General features: G+C 42.1%; 1 protein-coding gene across 1 annotated transcript; it reads left to right on the top strand.

Annotated features, from left to right (window-relative positions):
- Nucleotides 1-6,380: 6,380 nt before the first annotated feature.
- LOC310871711 (uncharacterized protein) lies at nucleotides 6,381-17,235 on the top strand (the record flags this gene model as incomplete). The annotated part of the gene is made up of 4 exons (XM_083783351.1): nucleotides 6,381-6,435; nucleotides 13,823-13,924; nucleotides 15,188-15,307; nucleotides 17,207-17,235. 4 exons carry the CDS (start codon nucleotides 6,381-6,383, stop codon nucleotides 17,233-17,235), a joined length of 306 nt encoding a protein of 101 aa, XP_083639477.1.
- Nucleotides 17,236-17,652: the final 417 nt, after the last annotated feature.

The raw sequence follows: 17,652 nt of genomic DNA, 5'->3' as shown, positions 1-17,652 counted from the left end.
TCACAACATGTAAATGTAGATCAGCTAGTTGAACTATTTTAAAATGATTTTCAAAATAGTAAAAAATGGCAAATAAGTTTAGGGATAAGGGATAAGGGTGGCGCAAGATGGAGCCCATTGGCTATTTTCCAAAAATGTGGAAACAATTTAACAACACAGATTCATGTGGAGGTCCCTGGCATAAAATATTTTCACATGGGGGTCAGCGGCCAAAGACATTTACAGTAGGCCTACATGAACACTGAAATCATTGTATGTATACATTAACTAAAAAAAGCAATAAACTTGAATAATGAATCCCAGTATTTTATAGCGATTTATACAAAATAAGACAAAAGAAATACACACAACACTGCAGTACAGTTTGACTGTTGCATAAGGGCCTTACTCCAGGAGTAATTAAAAAGCAATGCGTGGAGTGGGTCTGATGGCCTTGGTTAAACTTGCCTGCAGTATGAAAGCGTGTCACAGTTTTGATTGCCGCGGCCGGCAGTATTTGCTGCATGTCACTCCATGTCCCTGTTTCCTGTCACACTCTACAGTATCTGAATAAAGGCAGAAAAGCCCAAAAGATATCTTAAGAAAAAGAAGCCAAGGTGACACACACCAGTGAGGCCTGGTCAGTACTGTAACATTTCCAATTTGAGTGACTTGGGTGTAGTCAGAATCTTTTGTTTTCTCGAAGCAGATTAATGACACACTGTAGATGATTCATGTCACTGTCATGGTCACTTGGTCAGTATCATATACCTATAACCATACAGGGGATTCTAAGCATCATTACACATCCACAACAGGAGACTTGGAAACTAAGGGCTCCATTTTCGTCTCATCTTTCTAAAGCCACTATTTGGGGATGCGCTATGGGATGATGAAACTGAATGAACAATGGACACAAGGAAGGCACTCACTTCTGCTGATTATAGGTACATTACAAAGAGAATACGGAGTGTGATGACCCATCCTGTGGGGTTTGGTTTGGTTTGATACTAATTGTGGTTCTCTGTCCCTGTGTAGGAGGAGAGTGCCAGCCTGCTGAGGTGTGTCTTGGGGATTGACACACCTGGTCCCAATTATCCCCTTGGGTATAAAAGCAGGCTGGCTGAGGCCATTCTGCCTCTCTCCCTTGCACAGGTCACACTGCTTGTTTGGTTATGTTTGTTTGAACTAGTTTCAGTTCAGTTGCTTTCTGCACTCGCACTTACAGTCCATGTTCACACAGCCATACACACCTTACACTACTGATGTCACTGACCACTCACACCTCATACATTTTGCACCTTTCAAGCCTTATTTTAGTTATAAATAAAAGAATGCTAAGTTAAATCCTGTGTGTCGTCTCCCTCTTTGTCATGATGTGAGCCAGTTCATGACAAGATGGGGGCTCGCCACTCTAGTCTAGTTTATTGGTAGATTTGGTTGTTACTTCCTATTGGAGTTTTTTTCTATCAATGGTGTTGATAAACTTAGGCTTTGTTTGTTTGTTCTCAAATGGAACAAATTGTTTGGGGGACACACATGGGAATTGGTATTTTGTTTGGGGGGAGAGCATTAGGAACTTTTCGGTTTGTTGTGTTCTCTCTGTGCAGGTTTTTTGAGTTGTTAAGTGCTTTAGTCCTTGGGGTTCCAACTCCCGTATAGCTTTTTAACAGTGGGTCTCCATATGGGACTCATTCTTTTTTCTGGGTTAGACTGTGTTCCACGAAAGCTGGAATGCGGTGGTACCACTGAGAGGCCCTTGTTGGAGGGGGGGACTCGGGAGGGCCACTGAAGTCTAGGGTTGAGACAGTTAGTCAGATTTTGGTAGGCAGGTTAGGTAGGGGAGTTGGGCTCTGGGGTCTTTTGCTACTTTTGGTTAAAACCTTTGCACAGTTTTGTTTTGTATTTTTGAAGAAAAGAAAATGAGTTTAGTGGAGGAATTTATTCAGGCTCCATCTATCGGGGTGCTGGACAAATGCACAAAAGAGCAGCTGTTTAAGATAGCAGACTATTACAGCATTGAGATCCCTGACAAACGGACAAAGATATAGGGTAAAACTCTTGCTGTTGGACAAATTGGTGACACAGCAAGTGTTACCAGAGGAGGAGGCCCCTTCGGAGGATGACACCCAAACCGAAACAAACGCACACGATGGTAAAACATTTTCTTCTGGGCATTTAAGCTTTGAACAGCAAAAGGAATTGTTGGAAATTAAACTCAAACATGAGTACAAGATGGAAATTATGAAACAAAAAACTGAACTGTTAAGGTTGGAATTGGAGCAAGAGAAATTTTATTTGAGTGTTAAAGATCAACAACAATTTAATGTTGGTTCTAACTTGCAGTTACTTCCCAAGTTTTCAGAGAAAGATCCTGATCTATTTTTTTCCCTGTTTGAGCGTGTGGCAGACACCAGGAGTTGGTCTGATGGTGAGCACACTCTGCTGCTCCAGTGTCCTCACAGGTAGGGCCCAGGAGGCCTATGCTGCTTTAACAGTTTCAGAAAGTGCAAAATATGACATTGTTAAAAGTGCAGTATTGCGGGCATATAAATTGGTAGCAGAAGCATATCGACAACGTTTTAGGAAATGGAGTAAAAATTAAGATCAAACGCATGTCGAATTTGTGAGAGAGATGTTGGTCCACTTTAACCGATGGTGTTTGACGTCGGAGGTTAAAACCTTTAAAGAGCTGTCTGACTTGATAACTCTGGAACAGTTTAAATACTGTGTTCCAGCTACTATTGCTACCTACATAAATGAGAGAAAAGTTGAAACACCTCAGGAAGCAGCCGTGTTGGCTGATGAGTATTGTTTAACTCACAAAGCATTTGGAGAGGACTGGGGTATGCACCAGACCAGTGGTCCAGGATGTAGGCCTACTGAAAAACCTGTTGTGGCTCAGAGAGCTTCAGTTTGTGCTCAGGTTGAGCCTGGTTCATGGAAACAGGATGACCTTGACACTTGTCATTATTGCCACAGTAAAGGGCATTGGAAAAAGCATTGCCCTGCTATTAAAACTAAAGAGAAGTGGTCAGGTGGTGCACAAATAAAACCTGTCGCTTTGGCTGCCCCTGTCATTCCTTTAAATGAAGCTGTTTATTCAGCATTTATTTCAGAGGGGTATGTGTCTCTGCCTGGTGGAAAGGCAGTTGCAGTGAAGATCTTGAGAGATACAGGTGCACTACGAACATACATCCGTCAAGCCGTAATTCCATTCTCCTCAGTTTCAGACACGGGTGATATCATGTTAATGCGAGGTATGGGGATGAAAATCAGCCCCGTCCCCTTACATAGACTGAGGTTACATAGACCCTTACATAGACTGAGGTTAGTCTGTGGTTTGGTTTCTGGGGAGGTGGTGGTAGGAGTGTGTCATGAGTTGCCTGTGGAGGGGGTTGATATAATCCTTGGCAATGACCTTGCAGGTGATAAAGTGTGGGCTGAGGCTCAATCACCTGTGGGCACACAGTGGCCTGACTCGCAGCCTTTACGTTCAGAAAGGTTGAAAATACGGGTGTCTGAGACTTTAAAGTGCATGATGAGTCCTAGGAAAGCGTGTGGTCAACAGGTAAAAGCTGATGCCAAATCCTTTTCAATACCTGTGCCGCTTAAGTCCATTTCCAGGACTGACTTAGTTCAAGAACAAAGGTCGGATCCCTCTTTGAAGCCTCTGCTTGAATCTGTGTCTCCTGCGGAAGACATGGAAATTGCTACAAAGGGCTATTTTGTGAAAAATGAAGTTCTTGTCCGTAAGTGGGGTGTACAGGGCGAGAATGGGCTGGAGAAACCCATTTTGCAGATTGTGGTGCCGGCTAAGTTCAGGGACATGGTGTTGAAGGCCTCATATGATGAGGTAGCTGGGCATATGGGATGTAGGAACGTGTACAAGCACATCCGGCAACATTACTTTTGGCCCCGGTTGAAAAGGGATGTTTGGTTTGTTTTCATTAAAACATGCAACGCTCGTTCAGTAGGGGAGAGCCGCCAAGGATGTAACATTTTGCACGTTTCATTTTTTTACTCAGAGATCCGTTTATCTACACATGTATTATTTTCAGGCAACGGACCTACACATGTCTGCTACTAGCCCTCCAAGCAGAACCCAATGCTACTGAAGTTTCTGACATTTGTTCGACCCAGTGCATTGGGTCCTGTTGCACCACTACCATGCCACCTGGTACGCAGCCATTCTTAAACATAAACAACATGTCTGCGCTCTTTGACGATTTTTTTTCGTGTGAGCGTTTCTGAATATGTTTAGTATAAGTACCCATACATGCCGCTGCGAATATCTCCTGTGGCGCGGAAGCCGTTAAGTATTTTTAATCTTTGTTTGACCGATTTGGTCGCTTTGATTCTTCTCTTCCTTCCTTGTTCCTTCATTGTACCACCTATCTGGCTAGCTAGTGGCGCTATAGCTATGACAGAGCAGATCAGAGGCAGGGACGTAGCCGCACAAGCCAACCGCACACCGGGAGGCGGTACAATAAACGGTAAACAAACAAGAAGAAATAAAGCGACCAAATCGGTCAAACAAAGATTAAAAATACTTAACGGCTTCCGCGCCACAGGAGATATTCGCAGCGGGATGTATAGGTACTTAAAGTTCCCGAATTCAGAATAACTCAAGCTAAAAAAGACCGTCACACGGCGCAGATTCAATCTTAGAGAGCATTTTTACTTCCGCGTTCCGGAATTCCCATACGAAAATATAGTTATGACCAGGGACCCAACATAAAACTCATCAAAATTTCAGAAAAGCTTTATGTAGGGTCCCGAAAGGGGCTAGTCTGCTACCATAAACCACTTCAAGTTATTTTTTTGATAAAACAGGTCGGGAGTTATTAAACCGAACGTGGACGCTGTTCCAGTGTTACAATTGCTGCGCATGTCGGATTAATTGTAACGGCATGCATGATAAATGTAACAACGCTAAAAAACATCATTAAACATATCGTTTTCAGCTTAAAGCAATTATATTTCATTGAAGCAACTCCTTAGCATTGTTTTCATACCATGGATGTGATAAGAAAATGTATAAAAAATAAGGGAAATATTAAATAGTATCGGGTGTACCAGTTTGGGCTTTTTTTTTTTTTTGGTCAGTTCAGTGGGGAAATACATTGATTAAACAAACGTTTGATTGATTGAGTTGTACAATGTTATACAACCCTAAACTAATTTTAGAATACACTACACAATACAATACAATTTTAGAACATATAATATTGGCCAATATGTCAACTGTGTAAATATGACCTATAATGGTATTGAATGGAGCCGGCGTGTGTTACAATTGATCCACTTTAGCAAGTTGTTCTTTGCCGTTGCTTACAGACCAGAATGAACGTGCATTCCGTCTAAACACAATGCAAACTAATGAAGAACATAAGCATGAAGACATCCATGTGGATTTTTATTCACCAACATCAAAGAAAGAAATTGTAGCACACATATACTCCAGGTGTAAAAACTTTGCTTTTTGAGAAAGATCTGTTTTTCGCCAATAGCTCCCCGTGGGATGAAGGTAAACACTTCAAACTTCCTGGGCACGTAGAGTACGTTGCTGTACACATACTGACGCGATGGCGTCATGGTGGCGTTGACCAATCAAGAGATAACGTCCATGTTACAACCGTGAAGCGTTACAACCTTGGCGGCTCTCCCCAAATTGGTAAACCATCTCTGAGAGTTGGGCAACAAGACAAAGGCCCTAGAAATGTAGTGGCTGAGGCCCTATTACAAGCATTCTAGTCTGTCTGAAGTACCCTATGTTTGTGCCTGCATCAGTCTCACCTTGCTGTCTCTCACCCTTAAATATGCTCCTATACTACAGGTACCAAGGTTGCAGGGGGGGTGAGGTGGTGTTTGGTGGGATGGGTCAGGTATTGGTAATATGGTCATATGTAACTAACGCTAAGTTAATATTACGGAGTACCTGTTTGGTCTCCTCTCTTATGGGGGGGGATGTGATGACCCATCCTGTGGGGTTGTTTTGGTTTGATACTAATTGTGGTTCTCTGTCCCTGTGTAGGAGGAGAGTGCCAGCCTGCTGAGGTGTGTCTTGGGGATTGACACACCTGGTCCCAATTATCCCCTTGGGTATAAAAGCAGGCTGGCTGAGGCCATTCTGCCTCTCTCCCTTGCACAGGTCACACTGCTTGTTTGGTTATGTTTGTTTGAACTAGTTTCAGTTCAGTTGCTTTCTGCACTCGCACTTACAGTCCATGTTCACACAGCCATACACACCTTACACTACTAATGTCACTGACCACTCACACCTCATACATTTTGCACCTTTCAAGCCTTATTTTAGTTATAAATAAAATAATGCTAAGTTTAATCCTGTGTGTCGTCTCCCTCTTTGTCATGATGTGAGCCAGTTCATGACAGGAGAGATGACGCAGCCTTACTCCAAGTCCAAGGACATCTCCATGCAGGCATGCAGCCCACGTCTCTCTACCAAACTAAATTGGCACCTTATGGGTATAAGTTACGGGTGGTTTTAAACTCCACTGTCGCTTTCCCAAATGTGTGTGACCAAAATAGCAATTTAGGGGAAAGCGTGCCAACACGCCCATGACCACCTCTAGGCGCAAATACCGGTGTCGGCAAAAAAGATAGCGGGTGACGCTGGATGAAAATACCATTAAGGGACAGAGAAAGCTCCTATATTCGTAATTTTCGGGCAGCGGCTGAATTGCGGGCCGGGCTGCGGGTAAAGTCTGAGACGAAATTGGAGCCCTAAGTGTCTGTGCGTGCATGCGTGTGTGCGTTTCTGCGTGTGAGCATGTAACAGAAAGCTTGAACTGTGTAAAACCTTTTGGAAATCAGAGGGAGCTTAACAATGGGACTCAGTAAGGGCTTAAAGGGACACTTCACCCTTTTTGCAAAAAAATATATGTTAATGATGTTTAGAAGCTTTAGAACACTTTCCTGGGGGGCTTTATATATGTAATATGTGGTTTTAGATATTTTAGATTGTAGCAGTGAGCCTGTTGTCTCTGATGTCATGGACACTGGGCTCACTTCCTTCCTGGACTACATGTTGTCTCAGTAAGACAGACCTCCCCTATCCACAAGGAGGAGCAGTGCACCAAAGAATTATGGGAATTGTAGTCCAGGAAGGTAGTGAGACCAGTGTCCATGACATCAGAGACAACAGGCTCACTGCTACAATCTAAAATAACTAAAACCACATATTACACACATAAATACCCCCAGGAAAGTGATCTAAATCTTCTAAACGTCATTAACATATATTCTTTTGCAAAAAGGGTGAAGTGTCCCTTTAACAATCTTTTCAGATTTTAGACTGACACTGCAGTATGCTGAACATACTGTTTTGTTAAGCAATAACAAAATGTGACCCGTGAGGGAGGCAAAACCACAAACATTTAGGAGTAAATTATAGTTTTTCAACAGCTCTTTAATTCCTTTTCTCCTGTGTTGTAATCAGTCTCTGTTAGACTCCTGTCAGATTCAGACATCACACAAATTTACTTTGATTAAGAAATTATTAGGGATGTCCCGACTTTTTTCGCTTCCGATCCGATCCCGATTTCTGTGTTAGCCGATACCGAATACCAATACCAGTGTCGTAATCTCATGTTGTGTTTATAGCCATCTAGCTTTAATATCTCGTGTTGTGTTTATAGCAGACTCGTCACCAAATGTGCCCTTGCAGTTTGGGCAACTCCAAAACAAACATGCCCCAACACTATATTTACCTGCCATAGTGTCAACCCCTTACCCCTGTGTCTGGTTAGACTGGCATATTTACCGATACCGATATGACCCGATATGACAACCCGATATACCAATACAGTATCGGGACATCTCTAGAAATTATGACTACTCAAGGATGTGGTTTGCTCAGCACAGTTTGTTGTTGTTACAGGCAGATGTGTTCAGAAACCATCTAAACATTCAGCACAGTTTTGGACAATCTTATTATCAGTCATCACGTTCCATCCAGCCGCTGAGTGGGTCAGTGTGGGGGGTTCGACACCAAATTCCCCCCTGTGAGTCTGAAGGCTTCACACACAGCTGTATCACTTTAGAGATCTCATGGAACATGCACCGAATCATCCCTTTATGATAGATAATGCTAACTATGTGTACTGCTTACAGGGTTCCCACGTTCATGACCTTCCTGGTAATATTTTGATATTTTTCAGGCATGGAAAAGGTTTGGAATGAATCAAATGTTTTGGATAAAATTTACGGACTCCTAGGTTCCCTTTTTTCCACTGCTTTGTGTTGTTTTGTCTTGTGGGTAGTGCGTGCGTGCGTGTGCGTGAAAAAGGATCTCATTGACTAGGCGAACTTCCTGTGTTGGAGGCTGACAACAAAGGAAAAGGTTCTCCTGAGAGAACTCATCTCTCCAGTGTGGTATAGAGAGATGAGTGACCGACATGGTGGAAGGAGTCCGAGATTTCCCAGAGCAGTTAAACCATGCAGCTACAGATAATTACCACCACATGATGTTACAGGCTGCGCGCACGCATGCATGCACGCACGCACGCACGCACGCACGCACGCACGCACGCACGCACGGTAGGCCTCAGGTCTACCATTCGGAAATTTTATGTAATGATATTTGGACTGCTGGACAGCTGACAGTAGGATCTCTATACTATTAAAAAGGAAAAAAAAAAATATATATATATATACTAGAATTTCGCGGCCGCTTCGCGGCCGCTCATCCCAGAGTTACCTTGCCGCGCACTATGGGAAGAAGGAAATTGCGGGAGTTGACTCCACATGTAGTAACGGATGGGTTATTAGTTATTATTATGTGTCCTTATTAGTGTAGTGTAGTCAACACTTTATGGCTCATACACACATTTGCTCCGATTATGCTGTCGGGGAGCATTTTTGGCGCTGACCGACAAAACGGCTGATCTGACGTTAAGCGGTGCCCAAAAGGTAGATCAGGATCTACCAGTATAGATCACAAAGGCTGCGCGCACGCATGCATGCACGCACGCACGCACGCACGCACGCACGCACGGTAGGCCTCAGGTCTACCATTCGGAAATTTTATGTAATGATATTTGGACTGCTGGACAGCTGACAGTAGGATCTCTATACTATTAAAAAGGAAAAAAAAAAATATATATATATATACTAGAATTTCGCGGCCGCTTCGCGGCCGCTCATCCCAGAGTTACCTTGCCGCGCACTATGGGAAGAAGGAAATTGCGGGAGTTGACTCCACATGTAGTAACGGATGGGTTATTAGTTATTATTATGTGTCCTTATTAGTGTAGTGTAGTCAACACTTTATGGCTCATACACACATTTGCTCCGATTATGCTGTCGGGGAGCATTTTTGGCGCTGACCGACAAAACGGCTGATCTGACGTTAAGCGGTGCCCAAAAGGTAGATCAGGATCTACCAGTATAGATCACAAAGGCTTTGCAGGTAGACCACATGACATGGCCCTAAAAATATATATAATTTTAATATAAAAAAACGATTTTTGCATCTGCCGCTTGAGATGACCTGAGATGACTTGATTGATTGCGTACAATCATCAGTAGCAAAGTCAAATACCAAAAATAAAAACCAATGGGATGATAGTTTTATTTTGCTGGTCGTTTTGAAAGTAGCTCTGAAGTAAAAAAAAGTGTGGGCAGCCCTGGTATAGATGATTATATATACTAGTCCTTACCCGTTCTGAATATATGAACAGCAAATGATGTTCAGTGTGGGTAATGTGATAGGGGGGGGGGGGGATTGTTTACAGATGGTGTAAGTACAGGAGGAGGAAGAAGGAAATGCTGTAGTACAATCATAAGTACACCATTGATGTGTGATGTAAATTTGGTGGTGATATTCTGTCTATAAATGGAAGTTATTGAATATTTTCGTTCACGTTAACATGCCCCCGTCAGAACTGTCAGAGCTTGCTTTCAGGTGCCTGTGCCACGCAACCCGCGCGTTGGCCGCGATGCTTCCCAAAGAAGAAGTTATGTCGACTGACGCAAGAGTAGCTAGTAGTATCGGGGTCCGAGTTGTTTTCCCCGTGTGGGTCTGTTGCGCAGAAAAAATTGTCCCAGTATTAATCTGTGGCCGTCCCAACATGCATTTCACTGGCGGTGACACGTGATTAGCGGGGAGATGTTTTTTATTGTAACGCAAATTAATTGAATTAAGATGAATGTTACTTTATTGTATGCTGGTACACCATATCTGCTACCTTCAGGAAGGAGATATCGTTTTCTTCGTGGCATGTTGTTTGTTGTATGTAATATCTGACCATATGTAACGGTCAGATATCGCTATCACTGCTACGAATTATTTAAATCACGGGTTGTGAATGATCTCCTCTTAGGATACGATTGATGAAGGGAATGTAATGAAAATAGCCTAAATAAGCAAGCAGAAAACAGTCAGAAACAAAACTCATGTTAACCTTTTATCTCAAGTCAAATGAAGGAATCAACAGTTATACACACAGAGTTGAATGAATGAGTGAATGATCCGAAACAAATGTCCGTGTCTCGCGCACACACACGCGAGCTCCCTTATTGTTTTGTATTGTTCCGTGTTTCCAAACAAAGTCTGTTGCCCCCAGAGTTCCTTCCCAACGTAACACTCCCTCCAAAGCAAAGTGAAGGTGATAAAATAAACGTAATCCATCCCCGTAGCGAACGTAATCCAGTGAAGGTATAGGCTACTCCAAACAAAGAGGAAGAAGAAAACCCTCGGATCCTACTAAGGTAGAGTGTTCGCCTCAAGGGGCCAGCTAGGCACTCCAATGTTGAAGCGCTGGGCCCTAGTGGTAAGAGGAAGGACTGCAGGCGGACCCGTGGATTCTTGACGAGGAAACCCCGTGCAACCGAGCGCTCAATGTTAAAGCCCAGCTGCACTTCCGCATTTGGGCACCAAAATTTGGTGCCCAAATGCTGTATCAGCGAAAAAATGCGGAAATAGACGGTACTTCCGGCAGCCTTCTGGGTGCTTCAAAACGCCACTGAGCAACTTCCACTGACATGAATAGCGGAGGGGGCGGAGCTTCGCGCCAATTCAGTCTCTATCCTTTTAATACTCTATGGTTCGCCTCGACAGCAGCCAGAGCGAGGGGGAGGGGCCTGAGGTGGTGTGGACTACTGTGGAGCAGATCAGCGAGTTTGGACAATAGGGGGTTGGAAATATCCCGGTTACTGTGAAGGCCGTAGTACTGTAAATATGACATGAATATGAATGCAAAGTAGTGGTTGATCTGTGGACAGGCTAGCTGTTGGTGTTGCATGGTGAGATGTGTGCAAACGGTGTGCTTTAGTAGAAGACGGCCAAAGATGCAACACACACACACACACACACACACACACAGCGCCACATTTTATAGGGCCCTATTTGTTGTGTTGCGCAGGTAGCTAGAGGAAGCATGCCAGTGGGGTAGCAGTGAGAACGGTGGCCTGTGATACAGGTGTCGCTAACTCGCTAAGGGGCGGAGGTGTGTGAGGAATTCACTAATAAATTCATTATTAATCATAAATGTGTCAAATCGAAAAAAGGGCTTCGTTACGCCGTCCATATTCATATGGTCAATGCCTGTGTGAAAAGTGGGAGCGATTGGTGCAGGCAATGATGAGATAATGCGGAAACACTGACACACACTGACACACACACACACTCACACACACACACACACTCAGACATTGTTAGAATTATAGTATGATATATATTCATTCCGTGGGTAAATCCCTGGCTGTAGGCTACCCACATATTGGTAGCATATTACCTATATTAGCCTAGCCTGAGCTAACGTGTTAGGTTTCTGGTCTAGAGGGGCGGGCTGAGGTTTGCGCACGCCCTGATTGGATCTCATCGATCTGTCCGTCACCCCCGGCCCCTCCTCTCCCCCCTAGTGCAGCGCTACGTCACATCATTTGGAGCGACGCCCACCCGGAAGGGTTGACTCCCACTTTTAGACCAGAGCGGCCAATGCGTTCCTCCAGGCTTTAAATTTTTGCACCAACAAAAATTAAAGCCTGGTACCGAGGCTAATATTAGCCCAATATTGGCGTTACGCATTTCAGTTGAATAATGTTGTGTGCGCACGTGTGAAACTCAAGATTATAACGTCCTGTCCCGAACACTGCGAAGGTAAGTGTGTGACATCACTGCCGTGTGAGTGTGTGTGGGTGTAGTGTGTAAGATGGTGTTGTGGGTGTTGCAATAGCGACGTAGCTGTTGTGGCTTTGGGTTTCTTGCCATGTGTTGCGTACAACTTCTCCAATATAGAATATATATATATATATATATACACACACACACACACACACACACACACATAAATATAATATCCATCAAAGGCATCATAGTCACCACCATAAATACCATAGCCACTGCCAGTGCCATAGTCAGCACCATAGCCATTAACCATTGTCAGCACCATAGTCAGTACCAGTCATTTCACTTTTTGGTATCAGCAAAACGCCCGCCCAGCACTTGGGGCTAGACCAGTCTGCAGAAGACACATGATAATGTGAATTCAATTAAGCAGCCAGGGTGGTTTAACAGGCTAGAGTTGCAGAAGAACAGACGTTGTAACAGAGGTCTACGTGAATCACAAGATAATCAAGCATTTTGGACTTCGGTTGTCCTTTACCCATCTGGTTCCAGCCATAATGTTCTCCAGGTTTTGCTATAGCCTTGCTATTGTTTTCACAATTCAAAGAGCCCGAGTCCACCACTGCACTAGAATAACAGCAGATTCAGTCAACAAACATTTGGCTGGGTGCATGTTGGACCAGCAGTCTGCCACAAAACCTGACTGCCCAGTTTATAATCTGTTTTTATCTAGATCAAACAGTCATACGATATGCAAATACACAACTTGATGTCTGCTAATAATAGTAAAGGTATGCCTTTGTGAAACCTAAAATGTATGTTTCTTGGGCCATAATAATAATTATTATTATGGCCACATAAGTGTCCTCATAATGATAGGCCTAAACAAAGACATTGGACATACCAAAAAGATATAAACATTGGAAACAGTATTATCTATAATCAAATAAATGCCATGCCTGATTACATTAGGCCAATAAACTGTTTCACAGTCGCATGATCACAATTGTGATTATTCGGTTCAACACTTTCATGAAGTCATAGCTTTGCTATTTACCACCACAGCCATAAAGTCAAGTTGGTCTGTATGTCTGTATTCTTTAGAGGCCATGCCTTGGCAAATATGCACATTCAAGCAAAGTTAAATATTAGGTTGAACAAACAGTTGAGAACAATGATTTTCATTTAGAACTCACATTTTACAGAACAGCCGTCAACGTCTTTTATGGCTGTTTTATTCTGCTGAAAGTATAAAAGCCACAGGGTGGATAATTACAGCACTGCAGAGTTGACATCATCGATTTAACAACTTCAACATCTCAAACGGTTGAGTACGTTTTGTTTGTGTGTTTAATGCTTGTATTTGGAACATGCAGTCTGATATTCTTCATTTATATTTCATATTTGATCATTATTGTAATTACAGTTGAAATTACTAGAATATAACTAGCCTACTATAACTACTGTAGTATTAAAGATATAGATAAATCAAACAGGAGAAATTGGCAGGCAATATTTTAAGTATACGATTTGATGTCATTACTGTATGTAATGTAGAGATGATGACGTTTGACATACAGGTCTTTGCAATCTCTCACTTCAATGGAGCTCCATCTGCCTTGGGCTTTCTTCTGTGTTACACTGTCTACAGGTGAGCATAATACAGATACAGTGTGGCAGAGATATACCATGAAATAAAAACAAAATGGGACAGAAAGTGAAAAAAAGGAGTGACAACAATTCTGCTTGCAGCCTTTGGCTTAGAGTGCTACACCTGTTGGGATGCCAATCCTGGTTCCTGCACTCAGGAATGGGAATGTCCTGCGGAACACGACCGCTGCTCCACCACCATCAGTGAGTTGAAATGATGACACATGGATGATAATTGTAGAATTGTACTATTTTCTTTTGCCATCTTCTTGTTTAGTCTTTTTAAATGTATCATTAAGACATTTTCAAAGAGAAAATCATAGCCAATAAAATGTATCTCTGTTCCTTGCCATAAAGGCCAAACCCATTTAGGCCTGAGATCAGATTCTAAAAATGTCTTCTACATCCTGACAGTTTTCTGAAAAAGCTATGTTTCTATGTCAGTCGTTCTTCGATTAAAAATAAATAGCAGACCTACAAGCTCACAGTGCGCCACTCGGTGGCGCGCTATGAGCTTGTAGATCTGCTATTAGATCTAAAGCATAACATAATGCTAACACCAAAAGGGGTTCCCATGTACAATAACCCGGACAATGAATCAAAACACATTGGATGACAATAAACCCATACAGCACTAAGTGGCTATAGAAATAGTCCAAAAGACACAACGTGTCTATACCTTAGTGTGTGTGTGTTCACTATTAGAGCCTGCACTGCTCCTTGCAGGGCAGAGAGTTGTGTATGCGTTACTCTAATTGTCCAGTCCTGCACTGTTCCTCACAGGGCAGAGGGTGTGTGTTGTGTGGAGTATATGCGTGTGACAATGTCCAGTTCTAGTGTGTGTATGTCTGTGTGTATCTGATCACCGCCCAATACTGCACTGCTCCTTGCAGGGCAGTGTATGTGTGACAATTTCCTACCACACTGGGTGAAACAAGGCTACGGCTCTGGGTCTGTCCCAAGGAGAATTCAGCAGGGTCTGGGTTCTTCCAATCACGGGTAGCTCGCCATCCTTGGGCCGACCAGAGTCGGGCTGAATCAGAACAAACGTATCCAAACCAAAAAATCTGACCTGCATAAAGCAAGGCCAGAGGCATCTCTGTGTTAATGTCTAAAACATTACCTTCATTTACACAATTCTGTATAAGGTTTCACTTCAAATACTTATTGGAAATAAATACAGCAACCTTTCAAATACATATTAATGTAACAATTACAAATGGTGGTGGTTGTATGATGGTGGTTGTATTCCATACACTCAAAGTTAGTAACTGCAGGGTCCAGCAATTGTGAGTGAGACACTACAAATAAAATGAATGACATGGAGTACACATTATTTTTACCAAAATAAATTATAATACACTTTAGTGCAAAAATGATGTAGCCCATTTTTAACCTATATTCTGGACCTGGGTTACACATACCTCACACATATACTGAGATTCACATTTACTTTGTTTGTTACAGCCGCTGAAAATCTGATCACTAAGGAATGTATGAGAAGCGATATGTGCACTGCAGTGACTTCTTTGGGTCTGAGATGCTGCGAAGGAGACCTGTGTAATGGTGTACAACACATTGGACCTAGTTTGTTCCTCCTACTGGTGTCCTTAAGTATCATTACACTCCTCCGCTGAAGCCAGGTGTTTTATCCTACCATGCAGGCCTACTTCAGGAGTCTGAAAGGTGACATTTTTGGTGGTGGACAACTATTTATCTCAGGAATTCATTTGGTAAAGTTTTTAAACACATTAACCCCGTTGAGCACATCTTGTTCAAATATCTTACATTTTCTAAATGTCTGAAATGCCAAAATGTGTCATGCATTGTGAGCTTGTACATGGACTATTTTTGTCATAAGACGATGTGGTTAAGATGCTTTGATGAAATCCTGCTGCACTGTCAAATATATCTCATTACGAATCTGGTAGCTCAGTTATAGCATGAACACGTACATGTCAGTGTTTATATTTATGTTTCCAAAGTGATCTTTCTATGCACAGTATTATGCTCATATTAAGTTGAACATTGCCTACTTGCTTGTAAAATAAATGACTATTGTTCATCATATCATCGATTATATTACATTACATTATGAAATAGAAACTGTACTCAAAGGTGATAACTTTATTAATATTTGAACCACTTGAACCCTAGTGGCCCTATTCTGGGCATATAGGTGTAGGCCTACATTCAGCAAAAACAGGAAAACATTTGGTGAAAAGCAGATCTACAAGTTCACAATGTGAAACTGTGGAACGGCTTAGACAATGAACTGAAAAAGTGTAGCTCAATTAATACATTTAAAAGAATGTATAGAACATTATTATAAGTATATCTATTAATCATATCTTAATCATATATTAGTACACAAATATTATATAAAATAATGTTATAATAACCGTATAAATAACAGTCTTCTCATGTGCGACTCTGGATTCTGTGTGATCATATCTGTCTTCTCCTGTTGTGTCTTTCTGTTTTCGTTTTTTGTCCTTTTTTTATGTTTTTTTTTGTTAGTTTTATCATCGTTTCGGCCTCAGGTGCCTTCGTTAGGTAAGACGAAGTATTGCAGAGCATTCTCTGTCACATCATTTCGGGCAGTGTTCAGTAAAAAAACATTTCTAGGTAAATATATTGAATTGGTTCTCCAGACAATAGGGAAAGGATATTGAGCCAGTTTGTTGTTTAGCAATATTTGGTTGCTCTGAAGGGCCCGTCCTTCCCACCGAAGACGGAAGACGAAGACGAAGGCAGGTATCGGTTGCTGCAAAAAAATGTATACTGATAAAACGGAAGTCACCAACTTCTCCATGTTTCAAGAGATGGCTCAACGAGATGCTCTCCATTGCTAAGCTGGAACAAATTCGTTATGGCAGACAGAATACACAAGCTAGGATCAGCGTCTTTAAATCTGAGGCCATGGTTCTCAGCAGGAAACCGATGGATTGTGCAGTCCAGGTAGGTTTGTGTGTGTGTTTACGTGGCTAAAACACTGTGATTATTCCACTATAAATACACAATGTTAACACTAGAGTTGATGGATGAAAGACATGGGAATAGAAACGTACAAGAATGACTGAAAGCTTTTCTCCAACCACAGAGCAGAGGGTTATATCATATGCAGCCATGCAGTGATGTTCCAGTTTTTTATTTGCCAGGGACCAACAGTAGAGGGCAGACTAATATTACTGACCAACACAGTAAGAGGCTATTGAACTCGGAAAGGCCAGGTCCTATACAGTGATACTTGGTTGGTGTGAAAAATACAATTCATCACCTTCTGAGTTAAAGGAATATGCTTCAGAATGTTATCCCTTCTTATTTTTTACCTGGTTACCTATACAAATTGTATACAGTCAATTAAAATCACACCCGTGTGAAGTGAGGGGCACTTGCGTTTGTGTAAGATGAAAATCTACACTATAGCGTAAAAAAAAAACCAACTACACAGCTGTTTTCTTCATGTTGCCCTGTGTGTTGAAGGTGCCTCTCTGAAGAACTGCCAGCACTGATGGGCTACTGATGGGCTGTTGCTGTATGACTATTACAGCAATAGCACTATGTAATTTTTATTTAAAGTTTAATAAAAAAGGAGCTGAAAAACACCATGCTGAATTTTCAGTAAACATCTACACCCCAAATATTTATTCAGTAGCCTCGATACCTAGGCTTTCATTTATTTAGTCAGTGACAAAATAGCAAAACATAAAAAACACCCCTTAGCTGTACAACTTCCATGTGTGCTTTGCTCCACACTCACTTGAGTGCCAGAGATACAAAGATCAGTTAATCTATGATGATAAGAAGAAAAACTCTCTCACCAAAGAAGACCTAAGTTTGAACAATACAAATAACAGAAGACCTAGCAGTCTTTAGCTATGGAATAGTGTTTTGATGAAGCTACAGTATAATGATTAGATGGTTGCCAT

Source organism: Protomyctophum parallelum (genome assembly GCF_964188405.1).
Source record: "Protomyctophum parallelum genome assembly, chromosome: 15".
Lineage (NCBI taxonomy): Eukaryota > Metazoa > Chordata > Actinopteri > Myctophiformes > Myctophidae > Protomyctophum > Protomyctophum parallelum.
The sequence above is the reverse complement of the archived record's forward strand: the minus strand, read 5'-3'. Positions and strand labels throughout refer to the sequence as shown.